Source organism: Chiloscyllium punctatum, chromosome 4, assembly GCF_047496795.1.
Source record: "Chiloscyllium punctatum isolate Juve2018m chromosome 4, sChiPun1.3, whole genome shotgun sequence".
Taxonomy (NCBI): domain Eukaryota; kingdom Metazoa; phylum Chordata; class Chondrichthyes; order Orectolobiformes; family Hemiscylliidae; genus Chiloscyllium; species Chiloscyllium punctatum.
Window position 1 is genome coordinate 95,755,420 of NC_092742.1, and position 23,825 is coordinate 95,779,244.

At 46.6% G+C, this 23,825-nt stretch overlaps 1 protein-coding gene across 1 annotated transcript; it reads left to right on the plus strand.

The window, feature by feature from the left end:
* The first annotated feature begins 1,225 nt into the window (after positions 1 to 1,225).
* On the plus strand, positions 1,226 to 23,548 carry LOC140475952 (intelectin-1a-like). Its single transcript, XM_072567866.1, has 8 exons — positions 1,226 to 1,376; positions 8,061 to 8,163; positions 9,194 to 9,346; positions 17,349 to 17,596; positions 19,455 to 19,613; positions 20,942 to 21,062; positions 22,377 to 22,480; positions 23,119 to 23,548. Exons 2-8 carry the CDS (start codon positions 8,097 to 8,099, stop codon positions 23,269 to 23,271), a joined length of 1,005 nt encoding a protein of 334 aa, XP_072423967.1. The 5' UTR covers positions 1,226 to 1,376; positions 8,061 to 8,096; the 3' UTR covers positions 23,272 to 23,548.
* Positions 23,549 to 23,825: the final 277 nt, after the last annotated feature.

The window sequence follows — 23,825 nt, forward strand, 5'->3', positions numbered from 1 at the left end:
AGCTAGAAGACAGAGGGTGGTGGTGGAGGGTTGTTTTTCAGACTGCAGGCCTGTGACCAGTGGAGTGCCACAAGGATCGGTGCTGGTTCCACTACTTTTCATCATTTATATAAATGATTTGGATGTGAGCATAAGGGGTATAGTTAGTATGTTTGCAGATGACACCAAAATTGGAGATATGGTGGACAACGAAGAAGATTACTTCAGATTACAACAGGATCTTGACCAGATGGGCCAATGGGCTGAGAAGTGGCAGATGGAGTTTAATTTAGATAAATGCAAGGTGCTGCATTTTGGGAAGCAAATCTTAGCAGGACTTATATACTTAATGGTAAGGTCCTAGGGAGTGTTGCTGAACAAAGAGATCTTGGAGTACAGGCTCATAGCTTCTTGAAAGTGAAGTCACTGGTAGATAGGATAGTGAAGAAGGCATTTAGTATGCTTTTCTTTATTGGTCAGAATACTGAGTACAGGGGTTGGGAGGACATGTTGTGGCTGTACAGGACATTGGTTAGGCCACTTTTGGAATATTGCATGCAATTCTGGTCTCCTTCCTATCAGAAAGATGTTGTGAAACTTGAAAGGGTTCAGAAAAGATTTACAAAGATGTTACCAGGGTTGGAGGATCTGAGCTACAGGGAGAGGCTGAACAGACTGGGGCTGTTTTCCCTGGAGTGTCGGAGGCTGAGGGGTAACCTTATAGAGGTTTACAAAATTATGAGGGACATGGATAGGATAAACAGACAAGGTCTTTTCTCTGGGATGGGGGAATCCAGAACTAGAAGGCATAGGTTTAGGGTGAGAGGGGAGAGATATAAAAGGGCCTAAGGAGTTACATTTTCACGAAGAGGGTGGTACATGTTTGGAATGAGCTGCCAGAGGAAGTCGTGGGGGTGAATACAATTGCAGCTGGATGGGTATATGAATAGGAAGGATTTGGAGCGGTATGGGCCCGGTGCTGGCAAGTGGGACTAGATTGGGTTGAGATATCTGGTCGGCATGGACGAGTTGGACTGTTTCTGTGCTGTTCTGTTCTGTGCTGTACATCTCTATGACTCTATGTGTCATGATTTCAGTGGAGAAGTGGATAACAGGCTGAGTGCAGACTATTTATAAGTAAAGGTTAATGTGTTTTGAAACGATGCCTCGGGCGAAATACTGAGGTGTTTGTGAGTGAACATCATGATCCTGTTGCTTTCAAATGCACCGTAACAGGATACTCACCATCCAGAAGGACAGCCACCATTTGTTGGTAATTGCTGTTAAAGCCATGAGGAGGAACCTCTGAAACACACCAGGAGACCAACTGGGCCAGATATCCAGTGTTTTGGCAACATTTATCCCAGAAAATTCCTGAAGAATTCTCCTAAATCAGCGTAAGTAGAACACTGAGAGCTGTGAGATGTTGGTTTATGGAGGCTGGCTTCTTCTCCCTTTCAAGTTTATTTAGAACAAAATCAATAGCACAGTGTTAGTTCTTAAGTACGGTAAAAAGTTTTGTTTTGTTCTTCACCGCTGAAAGTAACCAAGTAAAATGTCATGAGCTAAAACGCAAAAAGTCAACGCAAGTGCTGGTAAAGTGTTCTATGTAGGTTTTTATTCTGTGAGGAGATCTGGAAGGTTTTACAGAAAGTTATTAATATGGAGAATGTTAAAAATCACATAACACCAGGTTATAGTCCAAACGGTTTACTAGGAAGTACCAGCTTTCAGAGTGCTGCATCTTGATCAGGTTGCTGTGCAGCAGGATCATAAAAGAACAGAATTTATAAGCAAAAGATTGTCGTGCATGACACTGTGCAGCACTCTGAAGTTAGTACTTCCTAATAAGCCTGTTGGACTATAACCTGGTGTGTGATTTTTAAAATTTGTCCACCCCAGCCCAAAACTGCCACCTCCACAATGTGGAGAATGATGAACAGACCGTGACAGGAAGGGATTGAGAGTTCATTTTGAAGAGTATATCAGCCAGAACTTACAAAAACCGTTTAAGGATTACATGAAAACTATCCTCCTAATGTGCACAACATTCGAAAGAAAATGGATGAACTCATAATGCAAATCGACGGAAGTAAGGATGAACTGATTTTCTTTTGTTTACTTATTGACACAAGTTCAAGGTTTGTGTAAAGATTTGGAGCTTGTGTGCTAGTTGTCGTGGTTGTGGGTATGTTTGCCGAGCTGGGAAGTTGATTTTCAGACATTTTATCCCCTGTCTAGGTGACATCTTCAGTGCTTTGGAGCCTCCTGTGAAGCGCTGCTGTACTGTGTCTTGTGAATTCATTTGGTGCTGTTCCTGCTAGTTCCAGTTGTTCGGTGTAGTGGCCGTTACATTGGGTCTAGGTCAATGCGCTTGTTGATGAAGTCCGTGGCTGAGAGCCGTGCTTCTAGAAATTCTCTGGCTGTTCTATGTTTAGCTTGTTCTTTGATCGTTGTGTTGCCCCAGTTGAATTTGTGGTCATTGTCATCTGTGCGTATGGCTACAGTTGGAGCTAATCCTGAAGGTTCAGTCACATGACAATGGGTGCAGTTTTCAAATGTTAATTAATTGACATAAATGTTAATTCAAGCCTCAAAATCCAAATGTTGTAGGCTTCTTTATACAAACCCAGCAAGTTCAGAAATTCTTCATAAATCAATATAAATGTTGCATGTTCATCAGTGCCTGAGCTGTGCCAAGATAGCATCTGCCAGATACATTTCTAACTCAGCATTGATGAATGCACTGAAGTGCTTTATTTAGAATTATTGCTGCACATAACAGATGTCTACTCTCATAAGATCTAATTTCTTAGATCTTGGCTGGGAAAACTACAAACACTTGCAACTCACAAAACAGATTGAACTCCCTGGACATGGAACACTCGCAATTGCAGTTAAACCCGACTAGCTTGGTAGTGAGTGTGGGTGGAGGAGGTGCCAGGGATAGAGAGAGGTGTGGGAAGTCTCCTTCAGAAGATGTTCACGTTTGAAAAAAGGCTACAATGAGGTCACGAGTTTTGAGGCCCTGGAGAAACCCAAACTGGGCATCAGTGAGCAGGTTATTGCTGCTTGGTAGCACTTTTTGTGACTCTTCCCATGACTTTACTGATGATCAAGGGTAGACTAATGGGATGGTTAATTTGGCCTGCTTTTTAAATACATGACATATCTGGGCAAATTACTCTATTTTCAGTAGATCCCATTTGTATCTGTATTGGAACAGTTTGCCAACACAAGTTGGCAGTGCTATTGCTGGAATATTGTCAGAGCCCTTAGCCATTTCTCGATATAGTATGTAGGAACTGAATCGGCTGTGATTCAGGGCACATCTGGAGGTGGATTAGTTGAATCATCCATTTGACAGTCCTGGCTGAATATTATTGTTGTACTGATGGGCTGTACTCCCCCAATCACTGAGAAGAGAAAAATTTGCAAAATCTGTTCGTTGTTTAATTGTGCATCACCTTCCATTAGCTAATGAATGCCTTGACTTTAAACTTCTGACGAGGAGAAAGTGAGGACTGCAGATGCTGGAGATCAGAGCTGAAAATGTGTTGCTGGAAAAGCGCAGCAGGTCAGGCAGCATCCAAGGAACAGGAGAATCGACGTTTCGGGCATAAGCCCTTCCTCAGGAATGAGGAAAGTGTGTCCAACAGGCTAAGATAAATGGTAGGGAGGAGGGACTTAGGGGAGGGGCATTGGAAATGCGATAGGTGGAAGGAGGTCAAGGTGAGGGTGATAGGCCGGAGTGCGGTGGGGGCGGAGAGATCAGGAAGAAGATTGCAGGTTAGGAAGGCGGTGCTGAGTTCAAGGGATTTGACTGAGACAAGGTGGGGGGAGGGGAAATGAAGAAACTGGAGAAATCTGAGTCCATCCCTTGTGGTTGGAGTGTTCCTAGGCGGAAGATGAGGCACTCTTCCTCCAAACGTCGTGTTGCTATGGTCTGGCGATGGAGGAGTCTGAGGACCTGCATGTCCTTGGTGGAGTGGGAGGGGGAGTTGAAGTGTTGAGCTATGGGGTGGTTGGGTTGGTTGGTCCGGGTGTCCCAGAGGTGTTCTCTGAAACGTTCTGCAAGTAGGCGGCCTGTCTCCCCAATATAGAGGAGGCCACATCGGATGCACGGATGCAATAGATGATGTGTGTGAAGGTGCAGGTGAATTTGTGGTGGATATGAAAGCATCCCTTGGGGCCTTGGAGGGAAGTAAGGGGGGAGGTGTGGGTGCAAGTTTTGCATTTCTTGCAGTTGCAGGGGAAGGTACCAGGAGGGGAGGTTGGGTTGGTGGAGGGTGTGGACCTAGGGGCATTGGAAATGCGATAGGTGGAAGGAGGTCAAGGTGAGGGTGATAGGCCGGAATGGGGTGGGGGCAGAGAGGTCAGGAAGAAGATTGCAGGTTAGGAAGGCGGTGCTGAGTTCGAGGGATCTGACTGAGACAAGGTGGGGGGAGGGGAAATGAGGAAACTGGAGAAATCTGAGTTCATCCCTTGTGGTTGGAGGGTTCCTAGGCGGAAGATGAAGCGCTCTTCCTCCAACCGTCGTGTTGCTATGGGATGGCAATGGAGGAGTCCAAGGACAAACCGCTCCAGCGCCCGCGGCAACAACCGCCGCCGCGGACCATGACTTCACTTCCGCCCCCACGATCACTGCCCAGACAACCGCCTACACGATCGCCAGGAAGACCATCACCGACAGATTCGCGGCCTCTGCGGGTTTCGGGAAAAACACTGTCTCTGTCGTCGCCACAGCCACTTCCGCCCCCTGGGTTGCTGTAGCCGGAGCCACTTCCGCCCCCCAGTGACATCACTAACCTGCACGACCACAACGCCGCATGTGTCTCCACCCCCATGCCGATCTCCGTCACCATGCCTAACCCCGCCTCCACGCCGATCTCCGTCACCACGCCTAACCCCGCCCCCACGCCGATCTCCGATACCACACCCAATTCCGCCCCCACGCCGATCTCCGTCTCCGCCCCCACGCCGATCTCCGTCCCCGCCCCCACGCCGATCTCCGTCCCCACCCCCACGCCTAACCCCGCCCCCACTCCCAGCTCCAGCCCCACACCAGGTCCTAGCTCCCAACCCTGCCGTGTTTTCACCATCCCTCCAGAACTACCCCTCTCTGAGGATGAAAGATCAGTTCTCAGCAGAAGCCTCACCTTCATTCCCCTACGCTCTCGGATTAAAGAATTCAACACGCAGCGTGACATCGAACAATTCTTCCGCCGCCTTCGCCTCCGCGCCTCCTTCTTCAGCCAGGATTCTCGCCCACCCTCTGACGACCCCTTCTCCTGCCTCCAATACACCCCATCCACCTGGACACCCTGTGCTGGCCTCTTACCCGCCCTTGATCTCTTCATAGCCAACTGCCGCCACGACATTAACTGCCTCAACTTCTCCACCCCTCTCACCCACTCCAATCTCTCACCCTCGGAACCTGCAGCCCTCCACTCCCTCCGTTCCAACCCCAACCTCACTATCAAACCAGCAGACAAGGGACGCGCGGTAGTAGTTTGGTGCACCGACCTTTACACCGCTGAGGCTAAACGCCAGCTCGCGGACACCTCCTCCTACTGCCCCCTTGACCATGACCCCACCTCCCACCACCAAACCATCATCTCCCAGACCATCCATAACCTCATCACCTCAGGGGATCTCCCATCCACCGCCTCCAACCTCATAGTTCCACAACCTCGCACCGCCCGTTTCTACCTCCTGCCCAAAATCCACAAACCTGACTGCCCCGGCCGACCCATTGTCTCAGCCTGCTCCTGCCCCACCGAACTCATCTCTGCATACCTCGACATGGTCCTGTCCCCCTTAGTCCAAGAACTCCCCACCTACGTTCGGGACACCACCCACGCCCTCCACCTCCTCCATGATTTTCGCTTCCCCAGTCCCCAACGCCTTATCTTCACCATGGACATCCAGTCCCTGTACACCTCCATCCCCCATCACAAAGCCCTCCGCTTCTTCCTTTCCCGCTGTACCAACCAGTACCCTTCCACTGACACCCTCCGTCGACTGACTGAACTGGTCCTCACCCTGAACAACTTCTCTTTCCAATCCTCCCATTTCCTCCAAACCAAAGGAGTAGCCATGGGCACCTGCATGGGCCCCAGCTCTGCCTGCTTCTTTGTAGGATATGTGGAACAGTGCATCTTCCGCAGCTACACTGGCAACCACCCCCCACCTTTTCCTCTGCTACATCGATGACTGTATCGGCACTGTCTTGTGTTCCCATGAGGAGGTTGAACAGTTCATCCACTTTACTAACACCTTCCACCCCGACCTCAAATTCACCTGGACCATCTCAGACCCCTCCCTCCCCTTCCTAGACCTTTCCATTTCTATCTCGGGCGACCGAATCGACATGGACATTTACTATAAACCGACCGACTCCCACAGCTACCTAGACTACACCTCCTCTCACCCTACCCCCTGTAAAAACGCCATCCCATATTCCCAATTCCTTCGTCTCCGTCGCATCTGCTTCCAGGAGGATCAGTTCCAATACCGTACAACCCAGATGGCCTCCTTCTTCAAGGACCGCAATATCCCCCCAGACGTGGTTGACGATGCCCTCCACCGCATCTCTTCCACTTCCCGCTCCTCCGCCCTTGAGCCCCGCCCCTCCAACCGCCACCAGGACAGAACCCCACTGGTCCTCACCTACCACCCCACCAACCTCCATGTACATCGTATCATCCGTCATCATTTCCGCCACCTCCAAACAGACCCCACCACCAGGGATATATTTCCCTCCCCTCTCCTATCAGCATTCTGAAAAGACCACTCCCTCCGTGACTCCCTTGTCAGGTCCACACCCCCCACCAACCCAACCTTCACTCCCGGCACCTTCCTCTGCAACCGCAAGAAATGTAAAACTTCCGCCCACACCTCCCCCCTTACTTCCCTCCAAGGCCCCAAGGGATCCTTCCATATCCGCCACAAATTCATCTGCACCTCCACACACATCATTTATTGCATCCGCTGCACCCGACGTGGCCTCCTCTATATTGGGGAGACAAGCCGCCTACTTGTGGAACGTTTCAGAGAACACCTCTGGGACACCCGGACCAACCAACCCAACCACCCCGTGGCCCAACACTTCAACTCCCCCTCCCACTCCACATGCAGGTCCTTAGACTCCTCCATCGCCAGACCATAGCAACACGATGGTTGGAGGAAGAGTGCCTCATCTTCCGCCTGGGAACCCTCCAACCACAAGGGATCAACTCAGATTTCTCTCCAGTTTCCTCATTTCCCCTCCCCCCACCTTGTCTCAGTCAAATCCCTCGAACTCAGTACCGCCTTCCTAACCTGCAATCTTCTTCCTGACCTCTCTGCCCCCACCGCACTCCGGCCTATCACCCTCACCTTGACCTCCTTCCACCTATCACATTTCCAACGCCCCTCCCCCAAATCCCTCCTCCCTACCTTTTATCTTAGCCTGCTGGACACACTTATCTCATTCCTGAGGAAGGGCTGATGCCCGAAACGTTGATTCTCCTGTTCCTTGGATGCTGCCTGACCTGCTGCGCTTTTCCAGCAACACATTTTCAGCTTTAAACTTCTGACCTTTGTTACAAAGACAAGAATGTGCCCCTTCCTGTCAACTATTCTTACCATTTTCCACAACACACCAAGATGTCTGTACCTCTATAACAATTCTTATTTTTCAAAATTTCTCCTTTTTACCCCATTCTTATTGCTCTCTCTATATGTATTCTCTACCTGATTTGACAATGATTTTGTTGTATTATTTGGTTAAGGGATGTTTGCACAGATGGCATTTTTATCTATCCACAAGTGCCCACAAGAAGGTGATTTTGTGCTTTTTCCATCTCCACTCTCCATCCACTCTGATCTCCAGCATCTTCAGTTCTCACTATCTCCAAGTTACTCTATGTAGTCTGACTTAGATTTCCAGTGATACCCATGAGTAACTTTCGACAATAAGGCAGGAACTGACTTCATCCATCCCAATGCGTAGAGTTAATGCGTTAATGCAACATTCAAAATGCCAGCTGAGGTAATGTACTTTCTCTCCTCTCTTATTTTGTTAATGATGATCCCAGAATTACAGCCCCTCACAGAAAAGCTGTTGTGAAGAAATGAAGGTCATCCTTCTTCTATTCCTTGTTATTGCCAGCACTGAGCAATCCCCTATTCAACATGAAGGTAAGTGATGACTTTATCATGATTGCATTTGTTTTGTGAATTTAAACTGGGATACATAAAGTAATGGGTGGGACTGTACAGAACAGCTTGGATCCTGGGCTGTACCATTGCATCCTTTCTCAGGGGTTCCCTCATTCCCCATGATTCATATCCCCTCCCCCAGACATTCCTGGAGCTACATCACTTTGTTGCTTGATGAAGAGGATACTGACTACCCACAGATGGTCAGTGCGGTGTTCCCATCAGGACTGTAATCAATTCTGCAATGTGCCAGAGGACACACAATGCCTCTGACCGGCAACACAACATAAATCTCTCCATCTATTCCCTCTTCCTTATTGTCCTTCTGCCTGTGGCTTTATTTTTCATGGTCCTACTCTTCCTGATCGTGTAAACGTGGGCAATTTTGTCAGCCCCCTCTCAAGGTTCTCGTTCTAATTTTAACTCAGACTCTGTTAACTCCTTCTTGGAAAAAGTGAGGACTGCAGATGCTGGAGATCAGAGCTTAAAAAATCAGAGCTCAAAGGATTCCTGAAGAAGGGCTTATGCCCGAAACGTCGATTCTCCTGTTCCTTTGATGCTGCCTGACCTGCTGCGCTTTTCCAGCAACACATTTTTAAGCTCTGTTAACTCCTTCACCCTTTATGTGCCTGTTTTCCTTACTGCCTCACTGTCCATTTTGTCACTTCATCTCTCTATATGCTTCCTTTCCCATCTCTGTGATCCTGGCATTCCTGTCCCAGATGTATTTCCCTCCCCTCTTGTTTTCCTTGTCACTTATCCAGCTTTCTGTCTGAGTATGTCATCATCCCTCAATCCCATGTCTCTTTTCATGGCTCCCTCAGTTTCTTTCTCTTTCTCTTTGTTTCCTTGTCTGAATCGCTGTGTTTCTGTGTCCCTCCCCCCCTCACTCCCTTCCCTTTTTCTCTTCCTTTCTCTGCACTGCTACCTTATATGCTGCTACATTCCTGTCTTTTCTTGCCTGTGTCTTGTCATGTCCAATGACGCAAAGTCTTTTTCTTATTTTAAGATGAAACTCATGGTTCAAAAGTGGACAAGGGAAATTTCCAGGTAGTTGGTAACTTCGAGTTGAAATATGACGGCTGTAATGGTAAATCGAAGCCCCGACACGATTTCTCAAGGAGCTGTCGGGAACTCAAAGAAAAACATGACATCACCCAAGGTAAATGTTTTTGACATCAAGTGTGATTGGCTCATGCAGCTACGATGTAGCCAGTGTGCTTACAATTCCCTTCGGTGCCTTGGGGAAAGGGCAAAAATTAGTCAAGCCCTCCCCGACACCAGTAATTCCTAAACGATCACCACCAGCACCTCTATAATCCCCTCAGCTCTCTCCTTCAGAACTCTGGGGTATAGTCCATCTAATCCAGATGATTTGACCACCCTTCAGACCTTTCAGCTCTCCAGCATCATCTCCTTTGTGACGGCAACTACCCTCACTTCTGCTCCCTGACCCATTTGAAGTTCTGACCTGCTGCTGGTGTTTTCCACTGTGAAAACTGATGCAAAGTACCTATTCACTTCCTCTGCCATTTATTTGCTCCTTGTTACTACTTCTCCAACCTCATTTTCCAGAGGTACAATGTCCACTTTTGTCTCTCTCTATCCTTTTATATACATACCTGATAAGCAACTCTTCCAAGCTTCTATTAGATTACTAGCTAGCTCACCTCATATTTCACCTTCTCCAACCCTTACTCCCAATTGCTGTTTAGGTTAACCTGTACAATTTTTAAAAGACTTCCCAATTCTCTAGCTTCCTACTAATCTTCATTCATGACACTGTAACCTTTTGCTTTGTTTTTATACCGTCCCTGACTTCCTCATTCTTCCCCTAGTATGTTTCTTCCTCCTTGGGATGAATTTCTGCTGTGCCTCCGCAAACTACCCCCAGAAACTCCCACCTTTGCTGCTCCACCATCTTCCCTGCTAGCCGCCCCCCCTGGACAGTCCCTCCCTCATGTCTTTGTAGTTATGTTTACTCAACTCTAATACTGTTACATGTGATTCCAGCTTCTCCCTCTCAAACTGCAGGATGAATTCTGTCATATTTTGATCAAAGTTAAAAATCACACAACACCAGGTTATATTCCAACAAGTTTATTTGGAAGCACTAGCTTTCGAAGCGCTGCTCCTTCATCAGGTGGTTGTGAAGCAGGACCATAAGAAACAGAATTTACAGTGAAGGATTGATAAGTCTTTCATCTTTTAGAATGGATTTGCTGGTTTCAGTTCTTCAATATGGAAATTCCAGAACTTCTTTTAAGTCACATTCTCAAAATAATTTAAGGTTTAATCATAAAATTTGACATCTCAGTGCAGATAATGCCTTAAAGGTGTGAGGTTAGAGTCTGTCTCTATCCTGATCTTGAGAGAGACTGGTTCTATTTCCAAAATGGAATTTATAAATATTACTTGAATTGACTGCCTGCATTGACTGCTTGCAGGTTCTGTATTGTTTGAACAGAATAGAGGGCTGGCATGGCAGCTCAGTGGTTAGCACTGCTGACTCACAGCACCAGGGTCCCAGGTTCAATTCCAGCCTCGGGCAACTGTCTGTGTGGAGCTTGCACGTTCTTCCTGTGTCTGTGTGAGTTTCCTCCGGGTGCTCTGGTTTCCTCCCACAGTCCACAGATGTGAATTGGCCATGCTAAATTGCCTATAGTGTTAGTGTATTAGTCAGAGGGGAAATGGGTCTGGGTGGGTTACTCTTTGGAGGGTTGGTGTGGATTTGTTGGGCCAGAGGGCCTGTTTCCACACTGTAGGGAATCTAATCTCAAATAGTGAAATGTTTAATGGATCACACAGCATTCTAATTTAAATAGAATGTATCTGCAAATCCGAATTCACCCCAAAGACTTGTATATGTGTGTGTGTGTGTGTGTGGGTGTATCTGTGTGCATATGAGAGAGGGTGTGTTTATGTAAGAGTGCGTACTTGTGTGTGAGAGACAGTGTATAGAGCGGTGAGGTGCCTGTTGTGCGACACGAATCCAAGATACCGGTTGAAGCCATCCTTATGGGTGCTGAACTTGGCTATCAGCCTCTGTTTGGCCACTTTGCATGGTTGCCAGTCCCGAAGTTTGACTTGGAGGACGGTCACCTGAAGGTCCGAGGCCAAATGTCCCAGACCGCTGACGTTTTCCCTGACTGGGAGGGAACACCCCTGCCTATTGATTGTTGTGCAATGTCCATTCATCCGTTGCTGTAACATCTGCTTGGTCTCACCAATGTACCATGCCTCAGGGCATCCTTGCCTGCAGCGTATGAGATAGACAATTAGCCCGAGTTTTAGAACCAGTCTGACTCAAGATTGGGATAGAAACAGACTCTAACCTTGCACATTTAAGGCATTGTCTGAGCTGAGATGTCACCTTTTGATATAAAATCTTGAATTATCTTGAGAATGTGACTTAAAAGAAGTTCTGGGATTTCTGTATTAAAGAATCAAAACTAGCAAATCCATTCTAACATATGAAAGACTTAGGTTTGTTCAATGTATCATTGTAATCCTTTGCTGTAAATTCTCTCTTTTATGGTCCTGCTTCACAACCACCTGATGTAGGAGAAGGAGCGACGCTTTGAAAGGTAGTGCTTCCAAATAAACCAGTTGGACTTTATAACCTGGTGTTGTGTGATTTTTAACTTCTTCCACCCCAGTCCAACACCCCAGCTCCTCCAAGTCCTATTTTGGTCACTTATCGCTAGATGGACCCAACTCCCGAATCAAGTTTGCTCAATACAGATCACCAATTCCAAAATTGTCAGTTTTGTGGTGGCTGTACCACAAGCTGCTCCATTAAAAACTTTTTTTTTATTTCAAAAATATACTTTATTCATAGAATGATTTGATGGTCTGTACATTGGATCATGCCATACATATGTCCATATTTACAAACACAGATTCGACTTTATCCTTGTCATTCGCATTTACAATCCTGTGCATTTTTTAATCTTGTTCATATACATATATTTGGCTGAGGCATCAGCAGAGCCCAAAAAAAAAAAAAAAACTTCTGTATGGGCCCCCTGTTCCTCTTTCGGCAGGCCGATCTTACACGGTGGTCTTTCCCCACCGCGCCTTGGCGGCAGCTGCCCCAAGCTTCAGCGCGTCCCTCAACACGTAGTCTTGGATCTTGGAATGTGCCAGTCTGCAACACTCGGTCGGGGTCAACTCCTTCAGCTGGAAGATCAACAGGTTTCGGACCGCCCAGAGAGCGTCCTTCACCGAGTTGATGATCCTCCAGGCGCAGTTAATGTTCGTCTCGGTGTGAGTCCCAGGGAACAGGCCGTAGAGCACGGAGTCCCGCGTCACGGCGCTGCTCGGGACGAACCTCGACAAGCACCACTGCATTCCTCTCCAGACTTCCTCTGCATAGGCACATTCCAGAAGGAGGTGTGTGACAGTCTCGTCCCCCCCGCAGCCACTTCGAGGGCAGCGTGCGATGCGGCAGAGAGTCCGGGCGTGCATAAAGGATCTCACAGGCAGAGCCCTTCTCACCACCAGCCAAGCCACGTCTTGGTGCTTGTTGGAAAGTTCTGGCGATGAGGCATTCTGCCAAATGGCTTTGACAGTCTGCTCAGGGAACCGCTCGACAGGATCCGCCCTCTCCTTTTCCCGAAGGGTCTCAAGGACGCTACGTGCTGACCACTTCCTGATGGACTTGTGGTCAAAGGTGTTTTTCCTTATAAATTTCTCCACGAAGGACAGGTGATATGGAACGGTCCAACTACTCGGAGCGTTCCGCGGCAGCGAGGCCAGGCCCATCCTTCGCAACACCGGGGACAGGTAGAACCTCAGTACGTAGTGACACTTGGTGTTTGCGTACCGGGGATCCACGCACAGCTTGATGCAGCCACACACAAAGGTGGCCATCAGGGTGAGGGTGGCATTGGGCGTGTTTTTTCCCCCATTGCACCGGTCTTTGTACATAGAGTCTCTTCGGACCCGGTCCATCTTTGATCTCCAAATGAATTGGAAGATGGCTCGGGTGACTGCGGCAGCACAGGTCCTGGGGATAGGCCAGACCTGTGCCACATATAGCAATACTGAGAGTACCTCACACCTGATGACCAGGTTTTTTCCCGCGATGGAGAGCGACCGTTGCCCCCATCTGCCTAGTTTCTGTCTCATCTTCCTGATCCGCTCCTCCCAGGTCTTGGCGCACGCCCCAGCCCCCCCGAACCAAATACCCAGCACCTTCAGGTGGTCAGTCCTGACGGTGAAGGGGATAGAGGATTGGTCGGCCCAGTTCCCGAAGAGCATGGCCTCGCTCTTGCCTCGGTTTACCTTGGCCCCCGAGGCCCGTTCGAACTGGTCGCAGATGCACACGAGTCTGTGCATGGACAGCGGATCCGAGCAGAAAACAGCGACGTCATCCATGTACAGGGAGGCCTTAACCTGCAGGCCCCCGCTGCCAGGAATAGTCACCCCTCTCAGGCTCGCATCCTTCCTGATGGATTCAGCAAATGGCTCTATGCAACACACAAACAAGGCGGGTGAGAGGGGGCATCCCTGCCTGACTCCAGATCTTACAGGGAAGCTATCTGATTCCCACCCATTGATTGAGACTGCACTGACAATGTTGGTGTAGAGCAGTCTGATCCAATTTCCGATTCCCTCCCCAAAGCCCATTTTGGAGAGGACATCCCTCATATATGTATGCGATATCCTGTCAAAGGCTTTCTCCTGGTCCAGGCTGATGAGGCAGGTGTCCACCCCCCTGTCCTGCACGTAGGCGATCGTATCCCTGAGGAGTGCGAGACTCTCAGAGATCTTCCTGCCCGGTACAGCACAGGTTTGGTCCGGGTGGATCACCGATCCCAGAACAGACCTGACCCGGTTGACGATGACCTTTGACAAGATTTTGTAGTCTGCATTTAGCAGTGAGATCGGTCTCCAATTTCTAATTTCCTCCCTCTCCCCCTTCCGCTTGTAGACGAGGGTGATGATGCCTTTCCTCATGGATTCACTCATGGTACCTGCCCGAAGCATACTGACATACACCTCCAGCAGGTCCTGGCCGATCAAGTCCCAAAGAGCGGAATAAACCTCGACCGGTAAGCCGTCGCTTCCGGGAGTTTTATTCTTTTCGAAGGACTCGAGGGCCTTGGTCAGTTCATCCAGAGATAGCGGCTGGTCCAGCCTCTCTCGTGTTCCGTCATCTTGGACCTCCGTGATAGAGGACAGGAACGACTGGGAGGCCGCGCTGTCGGTCGGCTTCGAGTCATACAGGCTGGCGTAGAAGGATTTGCTGATCCTCATGACGTCAGCCTGAGATGACGTTACCGAGCCATCTTCTTTCTTCAGGCTGCTGAGCACGGAGCTCTCTTTGTGCACCTTCTGGAAGAAGAAACGTGAGCACGTCTCGTCCTGCTCCACCGAGCGGACCCTGGACCGGAAGATTATCCTGGAGGCCTCCGAGGCAAAGAGCGAGGCTTGCTGGCCCTTCACCTCCTTGAGGTCCTCCGTGACATCGACCCCCATCGTCTGTAGCAGGAGCAGGTTCTGCATACTTTCCTGGAGCTGGGACAGTTTTCCCCGCCTCTCTCTCGCCTCCACAAGCTGCTCCATTAAAAACATCTTGCAGACATTCACCGAATTCGTTTTCTTGGACTCTGATATCAACTGGATTTTCTCAGTATATTGAAGTCCCCCAGGATTATTGTAAGAGTGCCTTTCTAACATCTTCTGATTTATTTTCTTCCCCACATCCTGATCAGGATCATTTCTCCTTTGCAGTTCCTCAACTCCAACCACACAGATTCTATATCCTCTGACTCCATCACTTCTTGCTATTGATTTAATGTCATTTCTTACTAACAAGGAAACCCTGCCCCCTTTGCCTGTTCTTTCAATAAGACATATATCCTTGGATATTTCGTTCCTTGTCCTGATCTCATGCGACTCCCCTGCAGTCATGTTGCCGTGACACCCACAACATCATACCCACCAATTTCAATCTGCACTACAAGCTTATGTACCTTGTTTTGTATACTGTGTGCATATAAGTACAACACCTTCGGCCCTGTATTGACTGTCTTTCTACTCATGGTTATCCTCTCATTTACTGTCCTATTTCTTGTTCTGGAACCTTTAATCACTTCTCCTGAGCCCCCCTTCACTTTACCTAGTTTTAAGTCTTTGTGACCGCAATTTACCCTGATTTACGCCATCATTGGCTGTCTGACAGAAGGCAGAGAGTTCGGATAAAAGGTTCTTTTTCGGAATGGCAGCTGGTGACGAGCGGTGTCCCGCAGGGTTCAGTGTTAGGGCCACAGCTGTTCGCATTATATATTAATGATCTGGATGAAGGGACTGGGGGCATTCTAGTAAAGTTTGCCGATGATACAAAGTTAGGTGGACAGGCAGGTAGTACTGAGGAAGTGGGGAAGCTGCAGAAGGATCTAGACAGTTTGGAAGAGTGGTCCAGGAAATGGCTGATGGAATTCAATGTGAGCAAATGCGAGGTCTTGCACTTTGGAAAAAAGAATACAAGCATGGACTACTTTCTAAACGGTGAGAAAATTTGTAAATCCAAAGTACAGAGGGATCTGGGAGTGCTAGTCGAGGATTCTCTAAAGGTAAACATGTAGGTTGAGTCTGTGATTAAGAAAGTGAATGCGATGTTCTCACTTATCTCAAGAGGTTTGGAATATAAAAGCACCGTTGTGCTACTGAAACTTTATAAAGCTCTGGTTAGGCCCCATTTGGAGTACTGTGTCCAGTTTTGGTCCCCACACCTCAGGAAGGACATACTGGCACTGGAGCGTGTCCAGCGGAGATTCACACAGATGATCCCTGGAATGGTAGGTCTAACATATGAGGAACGGCTGAGGATCCTGGGATTGTATTCATTGGCGTATTAGTCAGAGGGAAATGGGTCTGGCTGGGTTACTCGTCGGAGGGTCGGTATGGACTTGTTGGGCCAAAGGGCCTGTTTCCACACTGTAGGAAGTTTAGAAGGTTAAGGGGAGATCTAATAGAAACTTACAAGATAATACATGGCTTGGAGAGGGTGGACGCTAGGAAATTGTTTCCGTTAAGTGAGGAGACTAGGACCCGTGGACACAGCCTTAGAATTAGAGGGGGTAAATTCAGAACAGAAATGTGGAGACATTTCTTCAGCCAGAGAGTGGTGGGCCTGTGGAATTCATTGCCGCAGAGTGCAGTGGAGGCTGGGACGCTAAATGTCTTCAAGGCAGAAATTGATAAATTCTTGATGTCACAAGGAATTAAGGGCTATGGGGAGAATGCGGGTAAGTGGAGTTGAAATGCCCATCAGCCATGATTGAATGGCGGAGTGGACTCGATGGGCCGAATGGCCTTACTTCCACTCCTACGTCTTATGGTCTTATTTCATCGACCTTATTCAGAATGCTTCATGCATTAAGGTACAAAGCCTTTAAGGCTAGATTCCCTACAGTGTGGAAACAGGCCCTTTGGCCCAACAAGTCCATACCGACCCTCCGACGAGTAACCCAGCCGGACCCATTTCCCTCTGACTAATACGCCTAACACTATGGGCAATTTAGCATGGCCAATTCACCTGATCTGCATGTCTTTGGACCATGGGAGGAAACCGGAGCACACCCACGTAGAACAGGGAGAATGTGCAAACTCCACACAGACAGTCGCCCGAGGCTGGAATCGAACCTGGGTCCCTGGTGCTGTGAGTCAGCAGTGCTAACCACTGAGCCATGGTGCCACGCTTTATTTGTTCTATTATCCAGTTTCCCTGCACTTTTATGGTTCCCTGATACAAAATGACACTCGCATATTTTGTCCCTTTTATTTTCTAGTAATAATCAGCCCCATCACTAACCTGCAATCTTACTTTCTCCTTTCATTTTGATTTTGTATTTTTCCACGCAACCGAACCCACACCCCCTTCACTATACAATATATATTACATACATACAGAGTCAAAAATTGCATATCTCTAATCACATTACTTCTTATTTTAAGACCAAATGAGCTTGTCAAGTTATCCTACTTGATTTTCCTTTCAATGATTCAACACGTAAGAAGTGTAATCAGAAGAGATTCTTTTCCCATTTGCCTTCCCCTTGTGATGGTACTTCCCTCAAGTTGGTGCACAGGGTTCAGAGCTAGTGTTGCTCATGATTGCTCTGATTTGCTGAATATTACCTTCTTCACCGCAGATGGCATTCATCGCTTGATAACCAGTAATGGTGAAAGCTACCAGGCTTTCTGTGACATGACTACCGACAGAGGGGGTTGGACTCTGGTTGCAAGTGTCCATGAGAACAATATACTTGGGAAGTGCACCACTGGGGACCGCTGGTCCAGTCAGCAAGGGAGTAATATCAATTTTCCAGCAGGAGATGGGTCATGGTCCAACTACGCGACATTTGGTTCGCCAGAAGGAGCGACAAGTGATGACCTGAAGGTGATCAGTTTCTGTGAAATCTCTTTGTTTAAAACAATGCTTGTCATGACTGGTGTAAGTGGGGCCGCTGACCAGAATTGAAGCAAGGAAGAGAAATTGAAATGTGGGTATAAATTTCAAACAACTAGAACAGTAAAGTAGTATTAAGGGAAGCGAATTATCAAAGAATACGTGGACATACATCGATTGAAAAATCATGCATGAATCAGTTGGGTTTAACTGTAAAGTTATAAAATAATTAATATTCTTTCTGTACCATGTGGCTAGACAGGAGGAGTTCAGAGGAAGAGTCAAGAGTGTGATGCTGGAAACTCCAATGCTGCCTGACCTGCTGTGCTTTTCCAGCACCATACTCTTGACTCTAATCTCCCGCATCTGCAGTACTCACTTTTGTGGAGTTCAGAGGACACTTCTTTATTGGGGGGGGCGGCACGGTGGCTCAGAGGTTAGCACTGCTACCTCACAGCACCGGGGACCCAGGTTCGATTCTGGGCTCGGGCAACTGTCTATGTGGAGTATGCACATTCTCCCCGTGTCTGTGTGGATTTCTTCTGGGTGCTCTGGTTTCCTCCCACAATCCAAAGATGTGCAGGTCAGGTGAATTGGCCATGCTAAATTGCCCGTAGTGTTAGGTGCATTAGTCAGAGAGGGGAGTGGGTTACTCTTCGGAGGTCCAGTGTGGACTCATTAGGCTGAAGGGCCTGTTTCCACACTGTAGGGAAACTAATCAAGGGCACTAAGTAAGTAAGTATGTCTGATATGATTCCTTAATTTTGGATTCAGCAACAAGAGAGCCACTGAATTGTATTTGTTTTCAGTGCACAAAAGAGGATGGAGAAATGATTAATATTTTTAAAGATTTTTGGAGAATGTAACAATTAGATGTTAATTTGAATTCTGGGGACATGACCTGGGTAACATTAGGAGACACGTGAGACTGAAAATACTTTGAGATGCTACTAATAACATAGTGCTTCAGGATAGACGAAAGCCAATACACATTCTGATCCTCCCTAATCCACCACTCTATGATCCAGTCAACCGTGATCCAGCAGGTTCTGCCTTCATGGTCCGTGCAGTGTTTCCAATGGTCGAGACCCAAAGCACACCAATGGTGACATGAGGAATAACTTTTTTTGACACAGCAAGTGGTGAAGAACTGTGGTCTGATGTCTGAGTGTGTTGTGTAGGTAGGTAAATGTTGGCTTTGCAAAAGGAATCGAATAAGCATCTGCCAAGAGGAAAAGCACGAGTCTTTAAGGAAAAAGCAGGTGAAGAGTACTAACTGAAATACTCTTGCAGATGGCCCCCTTCACCCACAAACAGAGCAGCAGCAGTGTGTACCATCTATAAGACGCACTGCAATAACTCGACAGCTTCTGAACCTGTAACCTCAACCATTTAGAAAGACAATAGGAGAAGATGCATAGGTCCACCATCAGCTGCAAGTACCTTTCCAAGACACTCACCATTCTGACTTGGAGTGATAATGTCATTTCCTCACTATTTTGGAACTCAAAAGCCTGGAAACTCTTTGGCACAGCCCTGTGGTTGTACATCCACCCCAAGGACTGCAGCAGTTCAACAAGCAAGTCACCAATTTCTCAAGGGCATTGGGAAGGGATACAAAAGCTGGCCTAGCGAAGCAGCAATGTTCACATTCTGAGAACCAAATTACTAAAAAGTAAGCTGACATGGGATTTTATGGAAGATTGGTCTTCCCTTGCCAACGAAAGTGTTCTCAATTTCACTTTGCACAGCAGCATGTGACTACTACCCAGGTTGTCTTCAGTAGCTCTGTGATGCTCGTGATCTCTATTCGCTGTTGCTCTGACGATCTGTGTCTATTTCTGAACAGAACCCAGGTTACTATGATATAAAGGCCTCAGACATAGCGATCTGGCACGTGCCCAATAACACACCACTGAGCAGCTGGAAAGATGCAGCAATTCTCCGCTATCACACCGAAACCAACTTCCTGGAAGAATATGGAGGAAACTTGCATCAGCTGTTCCATGTGAGTGTCTCAGCATTGCCTCTCGCAACACATGGAAAATAAAAGCACAGAATGAGCCACAGTGGCTTGCAATCGAGAAATTGCACCTGAAAAAGAGCTCATAATGTAGCTGTTTTGGCACACTATGGCCTTGTATCAACATTAACTTAAAATTCTTCCAACTCAGGTGCACATTGCAATCAAACATAATTGTTTTTGCTGCATTTATGTGGGGTCAGTTAGCTCAGTTGGCTGGAAGGTGGTTTACAGTTTGTAGTGATGTCAGCAGTCTGGGTTCAGTTCCTACATAAGCTGAGGTTACCATAAAGGATTCTCTTTCTTAACCTCTTCCCCCTACCTGGGGCACAGTGACCCTGAGGTTAAGCCACCATTAGCAGTCTCTCTAATGAGAGAGCAGCCCTGTGATCCAATTGGACAATGGTGAAATTACCTTTACCTTCTTCCTTGATGCATTTGACAGTCGTAAGCTAGGACAATTTTAAAACTACAGCTTAAAATGCAAAATTTAAGCATTCTAAAAGATGCATCCAGTTCTGCTGTTGTGGTTTAGTACATGGTTAGAGTCTACCTGTTGAAGTTGACACCTACAATAGGAAAGTGCTGGGTTTTTGCATAGGAATATTGATGAATTTAATGAAAAACAAAACAAAATTTGTATTTTGTACTTTGTAAAGCTATCTCAAAATATTTTACAGCCAGTGCAATAATTTATTGAAATGTAGTTACTATTATAATTTTACATCTATATTTTGTCATTAATTTCTTCAAAGGCAATGAATTGATTTTAGTTATTTGCTCTATAGCTAAAAGCTGCATTGGCAGGAAGAGTTCAGAGAGAGCAATTAAGGGACAAATGTAGATGAGGACACTAGGGGAATTATCCTGCTTTTATTTGAATCGAGTCATGAAATCATCTCTGTCCCTTTGTGTTGTGGGTTGTTTTTGGAATTTATCATGCAAAGAATCTTCCAATAATGCAACATCCTCTCCCGATACAACAGACCCTCTGTGCTGCACTGAAATGGCGGTCTAGGTTGTGTTGCCAAGGTCCTACTGTGAAACTTGGACCAATCACCTCTGACAGGCAGACACCAATGTTGTCATTGGAACAGGCTGAGAATCAGAAGGTATTGGGAGCTTCAACAGAGAAAGCAGTAATGCCTTCATGGATGAAATGAAATTGAAAAGCTTTGGGGAGGGCGATATTGTTCAGTGAGGAGATAACTGAGAAATTAAGAAGTGTGGGAGAAATGGGCACAGGGAGATTTTTTAATATGAGAGCAAGACATCAAGTGAGTGATCTTTGTGACCAATGTGCTCAATTTCAGCAATTCCCTGTCGAATACAACAAAGGGATATGCCAAGAAAATAATGGACCTTTCTCTCCAATTCTTTATGATCTTGGCAATGATGCGAAGGTCAAAAGTTTGTATGGGCCTAATTCTCAAGGTTAGTGCAAAATGCTCTGTTTACTTTTTTTTTTGGCTAAAAAGGCTTTTGCCTTCAACCGATAACTTAAAGGTTTGTACAACATCTGCAAAGACCCAAGAATTTCCAGTTTGTGATCTGGTTTACCCATAAAGGGCTAGTGGAAGGTTATTTTGAGTAAATGTCTTTCAGCTGCCCCTGAACCACATTTATCAAAGAGAGTTTAACACAATTTACATTTGGGAAAACTGGTGGAAAATGCAGTCCTGTTATGGAAGAGTAAACAATCATAACTAGTATCTTACAGCACAGAGCGACCTATCCAGTTTCCTCATCTCCTGCTTTTATCTTATTGTCTTGCTTTACTTTCCCCCCTTTCCCAGTTTGCATCACATTCCTTTTTGGAAGTTGCCGATGAACATGGTGCCAACAAACTTTCAGTGCATTCAGGATAATAATCGTGGAAAAGGCTGGAGACATTCGGCTAGTAGTGCAGCACAGTGGCTCAGTGGTTAGCATCGTTGTCTCACAGCATCAGGGTTCCAGCTTCCATCCCAACGTTGGGCAACTGTCAGTCTGGTGTTTGCACATTCTCCCCGTGTCTGTGTGGGTTTGCTCCAGTTTCCTCCCACAGTCCAAAGATGTGCAGGTCAGGTGAATTGGCCAGGCTAAATTGCCCATAGTGTTAGCTGCATCATTCAGAGGGGAATGGGTCTGGGTGGGTTACTCTTTGGAGGGTCAGTGTGGACTGGTTGTGGGAATCTAATCTCAAACTGTGAAATGATTAAGGGATCCCACACTGCAGTATTTGCCATCATTTTGAAACAGCAATAAACACAAATAAAATTTTCAAATCCATAGAGGCTGTACCGGAATACATGTACCATTGGTGCTATAAACAGTTCCCTTTGTGGGTGGCATGGTGGCACAGTGGCACAGTGGTTAGCACTGCTGCCTCACAGTGCCAGAGACCCGGGTTCAATTCCCGCCTCAGGCAACTGTCTGTGTGGAGTTTGCACATTCTCCCCGTGTCTGTGTGGGTTTCCTCCTGGTGCTCTGATTTCCTCCCACAGTCCAAAGATGTGCAGGTCTGGTGAATTGGCCATGGTAAATTGCCCGTAGTGTTAGATAAGGGGTAGATGTATGGGTGGGTTGTGCTTCGGCGGGGCGGCGTGGACTTGTTGGGCCGAAGGGACTGTTTCCACACTGTAAGTAATCTAATCTTTTACTCATTGACAATTGCACATTTTCAATAAGTACAGAACTTTGTCAGAAGTTCCAGATGTATAATTGTTTTATATCTAAATAATCGTGTAATTTGTTATGTGTTTGCAGCTGAGTTTGAACCAGGATTTGTCCAATTCAGGGTTTTTAACAATGAAAAGGCAGCAATGGCGATGTGTTCTGGAGTGAAATACAAAGGATGCAATGCAGAACATGTAAGTAAGGGAACTGCGGGAAAGAGGGATGTTGGAGGAGTGGCAGGTGGGGGACGGGAGGGGGGGGGGGGAAGTGCTGTGATTTACGAGTGAGCAAACAGAAACTTTGGACAGACCTACCAGCAAAACGCATTACATGGGAATGAGGAGCAACTGAGTTTATGTTTCTTTAGCAAAACAAGGAACTGGGGACATCGGAAATTTGAACCGAAAGCGTAAATTGCTGGAGAAACTCAGCAGGTTCGGCAACATGCGCGAAGAGAGAAAGCAGAATTCATGTGTCAGGTCCTTTGTCAGAGCTAATTGCCATGGCTGGACCCGAAACAATCAATTTGCTTTCACAGATGCTGTCAGACCTCCTGGGTTTCTCCAGCAAATTCTGATTTTGTTTCAGATTACATTTCCGCACTGAGGTCTAACACTGCCCCAAATGAGATTCAGTCGCTTCCGGTGCTTGTGCTGGGGTTTTGGGGAAATCATTTCCGAATCAGTGCAGTTCAGCCTGTGTCTCAATAATGCATTTCCTGATGTTTCTGCCTATCGAAATGCTAATAAATATAATTGTTAATAAATATAATTGCTAATAAATATAAATGCTAATAAATATAAATATAATCTTTCAAATTGTTTATGTCTAGGTCTGTATTGGGGGTGGAGGATACTTCCCTGAGACATCGCCAAGGCAGTGTGGAGATTTCACAGCCTTTGACTGGAATGGTGTTGGCACACACCAGTCATGGAGTGCATCGAAGGAGGTGACAGAGGCTGCAGTGTTGATCTTTTACCGTTAATGCAGGCTTCGTCCTCATTGCAGTCTTTTGTTAGTCCGCTGACATCTGACTGCTACGCAGTTTAAATATTCTCAAAATTTGTTTGTTGTGGTGAAGTCTTCTGCTTTTTAGGAAAATACATTATTCCAAAGAAAGTGCTGCTTATAATGTTTGGCATTGCAGAAATATTATTAATATTTGATCATAACAGCGGTTTCTGGCAATCGTCATTTCTTAGTACTGAAGTCAATCCCATCAGAGTCTTGTAGGGTTCTGAATAAACTGGAATTGTAACTTTTAGCTGCCTGTATTTATTTCCATAACTTACTGTATGACTCAAACCTTACGATTTTATGACTTAATGAAAGAAGAACTTTTAAGAAGATTTTCAGGAGATTGACTGCATTGAAAAGTAAATTTTAAATAATAAAAGACAGGATGCACCCTGCACAGATTTCATTTTTTTCTTTCAAAATTGAAAAGCTCACACTTTTTCCCATTTTATCTCATGCTTCAGCTGCTTAAGACTTTACCCTGAATCTCCTCTAACATCTTAAGACCTCCTGCAAAGATGT